Source organism: Mauremys reevesii, linkage group 16 (genome assembly GCF_016161935.1).
Source record: "Mauremys reevesii isolate NIE-2019 linkage group 16, ASM1616193v1, whole genome shotgun sequence".
Taxonomy (NCBI): Eukaryota; Metazoa; Chordata; order Testudines; family Geoemydidae; genus Mauremys; species Mauremys reevesii.
Genome location: NC_052638.1, coordinates 33,420,497 through 33,430,400, shown reverse-complemented (window position 1 = coordinate 33,430,400; position 9,904 = coordinate 33,420,497). Strand labels below are relative to the sequence as shown.

At 37.9% G+C, this 9,904-nt stretch overlaps 1 protein-coding gene across 1 annotated transcript; it reads right to left on the bottom strand.

Annotated features, from left to right (window-relative positions):
* Nucleotides 1-1,326: 1,326 nt before the first annotated feature.
* Nucleotides 1,327-9,893, bottom strand: DYNLRB2 (dynein light chain roadblock-type 2). The gene is made up of 4 exons (XM_039503612.1): nt 9,742-9,893; nt 9,139-9,214; nt 3,452-3,619; nt 1,327-1,664 (listed from the first exon to the last, which is right to left on the bottom strand). Exons 1-4 carry the CDS (start codon nt 9,742-9,744, stop codon nt 1,621-1,623), a joined length of 291 nt encoding a protein of 96 aa, XP_039359546.1. The 5' UTR covers nt 9,745-9,893; the 3' UTR covers nt 1,327-1,620.
* Between the last annotated feature and the right edge of the window lie 11 nt (nt 9,894-9,904).

The following is a 9,904-nucleotide window of genomic DNA, read 5'->3' as shown; positions in this document are numbered from 1 at the left end:
ACAGACAAATAATAAGAATGGGGCTACATCTCCTCCTTTCAACACTGCTGTGACTGTTGATTTGCAGTAGAATTAGTCCAGAAGCTAACTAGAGGAAGTGAAAGGAAAGCCAGACAAACTGACTTTGACTTGTTACACAGGATATCCCCCAAAATGCCAAAGTATTTCTTTTATGAATAAAAGTTAGACATTTGACAATGACTGGCTTGCTGTTAAGAAGCATTACTACCACAGAACTAGGGAAGGTGATAAACTGAAAACTTAGTTTTGGTACATATTTGCCAACATTCACTAATGAACTGTTGTCACTTTACATTTAGAACTAATAATTTAGATGAAAGACCATAGGAAGTAGGGAGTGTTTTCTTGTACAGCACAGAGTACATTAGCAATGTTCAAACATATGCTCTGCTTTATTTTACTTCAGTATGTAAAGATATTGATTTGCTATATTTATTTCCATGTAATGGTCCTTTTCATGACAGCCATTCATATTTTCAACTGTCACCCAGAAAGTGGATATTATACTGTGTCTGTACCATCAATAACCATCCCTTTGGCTTTTATTATTCCCAAGCAACTGGATTCATTTTCTCCCTGGGTCTCTTTAGCCAGGCTTCCTACCACTTCTAATTTCCAGATTGTTCCTACCCCCTGCCCCATGATGAAATATCAGCATAAAACTGTTCTTGACCTAGTGATGCTGAAAAAAAGTTTCACCTTTAATTTTAAAGAATCATTAGTAACGTGAAAATCTACATACACTTTAACTGTCTGATTTAAAACAATGGTCTGAACAGGTTTCCAATTTTGGAGAGAACTGCAAGATCTGTGGCAGTGTTGCAAAATATGCTGGAAGAAATGGCTCACTGTATTCAGTGCATGCTGGATCTGAAGGTGTTCACATTTGAGTGTTTTATCAAGAGTTCTGATGAGTTTACTTAGAGGCACTATCTAGAATTGCCAGTAACCACAAATTAATAACAATTTTGCATTAATTCAAGGTGGAAGGGCCATTCTCTTCATCTGGACCTTTCTTCAGCATTAGCTTTAAATATTTAACTGAAGCTGTTGTGATTCAATTGTTCATTAGAAACTGAAGGGTACTTAAGGTGGAAGTAAAATTATTTCTTTAGAATGACCAAAATGCAGAAGTTACAGAGACAGAACACAGTCCTCTTTACCCCAATGGAACTGAGATGAGTAGCCTATTTAATCCTGTATTCTTGAGTTTATATGGGTACAGTTACAAGTACATACACAAGTTACTAATTTCCATGAAATGTGATTCCTGCTTTAAAAAAAAACAAATAAAACCCCCTAAACTTGTGATGTAAAGAGAATTCTTTAGTTACAAGAATTAGCCAGAAAATCCATTAACAAAAGGTTTTCAACATGTTGCTCTTCTGAGTATTTATCTACACATACAATGTTTGTTTTGCTCAAGCATAAGTTAAAGTACAGCTACAACTGAGAATATTAGCTTGGAAAAGTTCCAGCAATGACAAGTTACATATATTATGTAAGAACTCAGTGGGGTATGTTTGAAAATAATCAAAGGATTATTACTTTAAAAAGTACAGCTGCATTGGTGTCTCTAAAAATATTGTTGCGGCAAGTCTATTCACATGGGTTCTGAATAACAATTAGAAGATACTCCTTATCTGTGAAGAGATACAAGAATATTGTAATCAAAATCAAGGAAAAAACATTTAAATTAATATTTCAGAAATATTAACATCTGGCTACTGGTTTACTAGTAGTTTGCCCTGATTGATTTATTCCTATCTTAACAGAAATAAAGGTTTGAATTTATACCCTAAAACATGCTTGACAAAAATGATTTCAGTCTTTTACTATTAATTGTCGACTAATTGGTATCCCAAAGTAATAGGGCGCAATTCAGCTTATATTGGTTTTACACCGATGTAACTGCATTGTCTTCACTGGAGTTACTTATGATTTCTAGTAGGAACAGTGAGATCAGTGCAGCCACTTTGCACTGTGCTGCCGGTGGAATCTGATGACAGAATCAGTATATCTGGTACTGTGAGGATTACCTCAATGTAAGGGGTATTATGGTGGTACAAGTATAGAGACTCCAATGTCATCTCCCTCCCTACTGACAGCATTAGGGGCAAGGTTGGGTCGTCTTTATACTCTACACATTCTCAGCTGATATTTTTACCCATTGGGGTAGTTGGCAGCCAGCATAATATATGCTGGGGTACCAGTCTAGCACACACACAGAATCACAGCACCTTTGCACTTCACGTCCCGGCTGCCTCAATTTGTGGTGTATGCTCCTTGGCCGTAGCTAAGGATCTGGCCCCTTATCCATACTAATTAGGGGAAACAACCCAAAGCAAATCAAAAACATTTGTACTTAAGATGAACAAGACAAATAAGTAATTCAATCATAATTGTTATATTAATGGTGCTAATACCACCTGTGTGATCAGTGACCTATATATTGTAAAAGAAACCATCTTATGAACAATGAGAAGCTTGGTACATACTGCACAGTATCAAGTTAAAAATCTGTTCTTAGAAACAACAATAGATGGATGATCATTAGTGGTTCGTTTGGTTTTTGTTGTGAAAAAAGTGAACACATTTGCTATGTTTACTAAAAGCTAATTAGCTCCAACAGGAGTGTTGTAAATAAAATACATGAGGTGACTGTCCTATTCTACTCAGCATTGGTGAAGCTTCCACTGTAGTACTGTGTCCAATTCTGGGCACCACAGCTTAGGAAAGATGTGAACAAATTGAAGAAAGTCCAGGGGAGAGAGAGAGAAAAAAAAAAGATAAATTGTTTAGAAAATCTGATCTATGAGGAAAGGTTTAAAAAAAAAATTGGTCATGTTTAGTCTTGAGAAAAGAAGACTGAGGGGAGAACTGATAAGTCTTCAAAATGTGTTAAAGGCTGTTAACAAGGGAAGAGTGAGCAATATTTATCCATGTCCACTGAAAACAGGACAAGTAGTAATGGGCTTAATTTGCAGCCAGGGAGATTTAGGTTAGCTATTAGGAAAAACTACATAAATTTTTAAGCTCTGGAATAGGCTTCCAAGGGAGGCTTTTAAGAACAGGTTGGACAAACAGTTGTCAGGGATACTTGGTCCAGCCTAAGTGCAGGAGGCTGGATTTGATGACTTCTTGAGGTCCCTTAGACCTACATTTCTGTGAGATCTGGTTGTCTTGCTCAAGTCTTGTATACCATAATCCTTATGCATCAAGATGCTAGTGTAGCTGTCTATGTAGACAAAAGAAGTGAACAATGCTGTGTGCACCCTATCCAAATGTAAAGGACTTATAGCAAAAGCAAGAAGTTACCTCTTATACTTCTGTTTTCATATATCATACATGTTCTACAGTAGCTTTGTGCTTTGAGAAACTTACAGCACAAAATTTTAACAATATTTTAGGAATAGAAATCTTAAATTACCTGGGGCTACCATGATTTCGTGTTTCTTTGATCTGATCCGAAGAAAGGTTAGATCATTCTGAGGATCTATATCTCTCACTGTGCTCCTCGCTTTCATTGTGAGCTGATGAAGAAGACCTGCATATTGTACTGTTGTAGAGTTATCTAGGGTTGTTCTGATTGGAATTCCTGCAAACAAACAGGCATATTAAAGCAATTTTATTATTAAAATCTTTTAATGTCTGTCACATTAACAAAGTGGCAAACAGAACAAGATAGACATTTTTCATTATATTTTGGGTTTTATATTGTATAGGAAAAACAATTACATTGCTTAATACTAATACATAAGGCTACGATTTTTTCTTGGAGGTCCCAGAAGTTATAGAATCAGTGACTTCCAGTGACCTCCATGAATTCAGCCCCAGCAGCTTGCAGCGGTAGGGAGCTGTGGGGTGCCCCGGCTGCCTGGGGAGGGGGCGGGGGGTACCTCAGAGCTCTGAGGCATGTGGGTGTCAGGGGGACCCTGGGAGCTCCTGGTTGCTGTGCACAGTGGGGGCCTGCTTGGAGCAGGGCCCTGCAGCTGCCCAGCCTCTGTAGGCATAGGGCAGACCCCACATTTGAGCTCCCCATTTTGCCATGGCTATTTTTAGTAAAAGTCACGGACAAGTCACTGGCTTCCATGATTTTTTTTATTGCCCGTGACCTGTCCCTGACTTTTACTAAAAATATCTGACAAAATATTAGCCTTACTAATACATACAGCCAAATTTCAAAAGGATCTCTGAACCTGAAGTCAATGGCAGTTAAATGCTTAGAAGCTTTTGAAAAATCTCACTAGGTGTCTGTCTACATCTTTAAACACCTAAGTACCTTTAAAAATCTAGCCCATAGTACTTACAAGTTTCATTGGCTCATCTGTTTAAGATTACATTAAATATTGCTGCTTTTTACATATTTTTACTATGTAAAAATATGTAAAATATGTATATTTTAAATATAAACCATCTAACAATCATTTTAGCCAACTGTATGTAATAAGCATTTTACATGTTTAATGATGGAATAGGATTGGAAATTTATAATTTGTAAAATTTGGTGAGCATATTGCACCTTCTAGAACTGCTCTTTTAAAATTGCAATACAACATGCTGACAGTAGATGGATCCATAAAATGTGGACTAAGATATTACGAATGTTTGACAATATATGGATCCAACCTACTACTACAAGTCTGACAATGTAACATCAACATCCATTTTGATGAATTAATTGTAATATTCTGTCAAATAATTATTTCCATATCTATAGACTATGCAGTCAGAACAAAAGATGTCTTTACAATTATGGTATAACGGCAAAACTCAAAACTATTAGGGCTTGATATTTTTGCTTCACTTATAAAAAGCTACCTTTCTTTTGGACTGCTTCCAGAGGCATCCTGTTACAAGCCCGTGAGACAATACTCCCCATTTACATACTGATGATGGTACAGCTCCTAAATAATGGATAGAATTTTGCATATCCCAATGCCACAAAACATTTTGACATTGTAAATAATCCAGAAAGGAGCAATCAAAACTTAAGAGGAAGGAGTGATTGATTTTATGAGGAAAGATTAAAAATACAAATATTGTAAATCTTGGCTAAAAAAGTATTGAAGGAATATAACAACTTTCAAATATATTTGAAGGACGATATATGAAGAAAAGTGAAAATACAAAAGGATGAAAAGTGGATGAAAGTGATAAAGGGAACATTGATGACAAATATTTGGAAAAAGTTCCAAAGAGTTAGATCTCTCAAACTATTTCCTAATCTCTTTAGAAAAGCATTCCTTGAGCAATTTAAATCCAAAATGATCTCATTTTTTTATTATCCTGTTCAAGGAAAATCTTTCACTGCAAGGGGATACAACAGGATGACCTAATAAATATATTCTCTCTCTCATATCTATGAAACCTTAGTATGTTGAAACTGAACTCAGGGAAATTTGGAAGTAGGGATTTAAATAAGGACAAAGACAGGTGCTCTCAGGCACTACATTAGTGAGAGAACATCTACATAATCACATTGTGTAGATAGGGCAACAGTCACTTAAAAAGCAGCAATGAATAAAAATATCAAGTTTAGATGACCTTGAAACCAAATGACCATTCCAACAAACTCAGTATCTTTAATAAAATCTGTCAGCCTCTAAAGATGTAAATAAAGTGAAATGTATGGCCAAAAATAATCTGAAAATGAATGGCTGACATTAGTAACTTCCCTAGATTTAAAAGGAACTGATGCTCAGTTTGTGGAACAAACTGGATATTGACAGAGAAACCACCAGGGCAGATAATTTTTAAACTAGTGATCTTATGTGTGTGAAAGACAGAATCAGTCTGGAAACATTTTCAATTCAAACAATTGAATACAGTTCTATCAGGTGTAACAAACTGTACTCTTTTCTTAAATTAACTCTACTACATATTATTTTAACAGGATGTTCAATATTATGTGCTTGCTTCAGGAATTTTATCACCATTTTATTTACATTGTTAACCACTTTAAAAGAAAGATGAAAACAAGTTTGTTCTGTTTAAAAAATAGGCACTTTAATCTCTTTTTAGAAAAATGTAGACACCTGGCAAAAAAAATAAATAAAAATAAAGTGGCTATTGGACCACCAATTCAAATTGGTCTTCTGACTTCAAATACTGACTTCTTTAAAATAAATATGCAGTTATTTTTCATGCTCCTGGATGGAAAGGAACGGATTTTCAAAAAAGTTAGTCACACAAATGTACATTTAATTTGTATGACTAACTTGTTTGAAAAATATGTTCCTTTCCATTAAAATAAATAAATAGTCATTTTTCAAGAAGTACATTTAATTTGTGTGGGCAAAGTCGCAGGTAACTGTACATGCAAATGGTGATTCTGGATAGTTGGGGAACTAGCTTTCTTGTATCTTGGATATGCCCACAGTCTAAGAGCAAGTTTGTTACATTTGCCCCCAATATAATTGGATGCAACATCTCTGAAGTAAATGCACATGTCCTGGAGATCCTTGACTGACTCTTGCCAGAAAAGATTCTAGAGCAGGGGTAGACAACCTATGGCACACGTGCCGAAAGTGGCACACGAGCTGATTTTCAGTGGCACTCACACTGCCTGGGTCCTGGCCACCAGTGCGGGGGGCTCTGCATTTTATTTTAATTTTAAATAAAGCTTCTTAAACATTTTAAAAACCTTATTTACTTTACATACAACAATAGTTTAGTTCTATATTATAGACTTATAGAAAGAGACCTTCTAAAAACGTTAATGTATTACTGGCATGTGAAAGCTTAAATTAGAGTGAATAAATGAATAAATGAAGTGCACACCACTTCTGAAAGGTTGCCGACCCCTGTTCTAGAGGGAGGTGAGGAGATGGCAGTTGGAACAGAACACAGGGAGGGCCTCATGCTCATCTATCAGTGCCCCAATGGGTCAAACCAGAGAGATGCTGTTCTGACCTGCCTGTGCAAGGAAACTGAGACCCAAGAACAGGAATCTGATTATGATTGTACTCTGTTAGTCTTTAAAGATACTACAACCATGATAACCTCTAAACAATGACATAAGAGCCTGCCTAAAAGTGTAGGTGAAGATGAGGTGCATTAGCAGATCTATGAGAGAAAGAATACTGTACTTGTATTATGTCGATGAAGCTGTGCTGAGAAGAGTGCTTTCTTTCATGCAAACAAGATTCACAATATTTAAAAAGACAAAGCAGAAACTCAAACTTCCATAATCTGAATAAAGAAAACATTTGTCCTTTAAAAATTTAAGACAACAAAAATGAGAAAAATATTGTTTGCATAAAGTAGGCAACATTTTAAGCACTACTGCTCTTGAAATTAACAAAGTTTTAAAAATATTGGGGTTATTTCCCTAGTCAGATATTATGGATGAACAAATTAAACAGCCATCCACAAGAACAAAAAACTAAAACAATCAATCTGCAAATTCCAAACATTGATCAGTCATTCTTCCAACACCATTTAAATGGTTGTTTTTGTCCATAGTTTAAGTGTGCAAGTTAATCAAGGCATAATTGCTCACTGGACCAAGTCACATAGTATTATTTCTAAACAGTTGTCCTAAAACCAAATTGTACCATCAAGTTAGTAAACAGTTAATAGACACAAATATGCACAGGCACAATACAATTGTTCAATTACTGTTAATGTCAGTTCATGCATTTCTCTTTTGACCTGCAACAGCTATTCTGTGACCCAGTGAACCATCTTTGACCTGTCCAGGCATGTAAATTAATTATCTAGATTTACCAACCTCTGAAAGAACACTTCTAATTCCCTGTTGGTTTTTCTCCCTTCTGTTGTCGAACTGCTACTAGGGCAACAGATACATACTGGGTTTATTTGGATTGTAAAAGTGACAGGGGATTGTCAGAACTTTACCACAGTATATTCAGTTATTTAATGCAGTGTTTTTTTCTTGGGGTGGAGGGAGAGACTAGAATAAAAATACTCTGGATCAGAACCTTGGCCCCACAAACAGGCTTAAGTGAACAAGTGGGGATTCCTCCAGGAGCACAGGACTGGGAGATCTGACTACATGCCATGCCCCGCTCATCCCCACTTGCAGCCCTCTACTAGAGAGTTATGGCCAAGGACCAGGTGGCATAATACAGGAGCCACTATTTCCACCAAATCCCTGATGACCCAAGGAGACATTTGAAGACCTCTGAAATAGTTGAAGTTAGAGCAGCCCTGAGGCTGTTGCCCAGCAGCCTAAGCCTAATTTCTGGCTGTGGGATATTTTTCTCTCAATATTTTTGTCTTTTTTGGGGGGTGGAAAATGGGGAGAAAGTGAGTTTCTAATGTATTTTCTTTTAAAATATTATAATGTGAAACAGGTTGGTATGAAACAGAGGAATGATAAGAGGGGCTGTTTACTGCTCCCTTTTCACCTTCTGAGCTATGCCAAGGGCCAACCATTCCGTACTGTAAGTCTGGCCTTTCAGCTCTACATCATATGGTTGAATTTTGCTAACCCACATTTGGCTAAACAGCACACTTTTTTAAAAAGCCCTACAAAAATGGTGGTCTCTGACCAACTCTCAGCAAGACTTAATGGCAGATGCTGTAGCAAGAGCTCAGACTATAAATATTAAGTTTCTCAGACCTGAAGAAAAGATCTGTGTAAGCTCAAAAGCTTCTCCAATAAAAGCAACTATCTTATCCACCTCATCTCTCTAATATCCTGGGACCAACACAGCAACAACAAAGCATATATTAATAGTTACTAGCAGACTATAAAGTATTATAAAAATAGAACTACAGTTGACCAAAAAAACAAAATGTGATGGATTTTTAACAAGTGCTTCTCCACTTAATTCCTAATTCATAAACTTCTGGAATCTGCCATGTTTCTGGCTTTCAGTATCTTGAATTAAAAAAGCTGCAGCATATTAAAAATATAAGGTCAGATTTACAGAAGTGTGTGCATTTTTGCTGCACAAATCAGGGTTTGCATGCATCAGTTCTGAGTGTGCATTTTTGAAAGTCTAACCTGTAACAATTACATTTTTGCAAAATATTGTAAAGTGGTTACATTGTTTAATAACACAGGATATATTGCAATGATTTAAGTGGTTACATCCAGTGCCTCTTTGAAATTTATTTTGGATTTATAAGCGGCAGTATATTTACCTTCTGCATTTACAACAATAGTTCCAATAACCCCTTTGTGTGCCTGAATCCTCTTTAGTGTTTCCTCTACTTCTGCCTGTAAAACAAAATGAAATCATACAAGTCAAGTCAATTAACAGTCCCTAATACTGCTGTGTCCCAGCTCTCTCATCCAAGTGTGTGTGTGTGTCTCCCCCTCCTCTCCCCACATTTACACTCATGGAGCCCTACTGAGGGCTGACTAGCTTCTTGGTTTTCATCCCTGCAGAAAAGTGCTGCGAGCCAAAACACGAGGCTCTGTCCAGCAGCATTTACCCAGGCAGTGACTAGAGAGGAACAGGTAAGCAGCACCCCACTGCAGGTGCCCTTCAGGGGCAATGGCGTCTGTAAGGTGCTCTAGTTTGGCAGAGGGGTCAGGTCCCAAAGACTCTCAGTGGGGAACGTTAGAAAAAAAGACTGTCCAGCACTGTGTGTTATGGGGACCGCTGTACCCCCGCAGAGCTGCCTAGTGACTGCCCCAGCCCCGCCTGCTGCTGCCCAGTGCTCCCCCCAGAGTGCAGCTCGGTGCCTGCCAGGAAACGGGGGCTGCCCAGCGCCCCTCATGCCCCGCTCCCACCCCGTTACCATGGCCAGGGAGACGCAGGAGGAGTCACCCGCGTGAGACCGAGACTTCCTCCTCGCAACGGTTGCTATGGGGCAGGGCCGGAAGCGCTGCCGGGAGCGGAAGTGCGGGGGGGGGGGGCAGACGAACACCCCCACCCCCTGCGAACCTCCTCCCCTCCCAGGT

Coding starts and splice junctions, on each gene's coding strand:
- DYNLRB2 (XM_039503612.1), bottom strand. Junction 3,620..9,138: donor TATTGTTGTAAATGCAGAAG/GTAAATATACTG, acceptor GTTTGTTTGCAG/GAATTCCAATCAGAACAACC. Junction 1,665..3,451: donor CGAAATCATGGTAGCCCCAG/GTAATTTAAGAT, acceptor ATCTCTTCACAG/ATAAGGAGTATCTTCTAATT.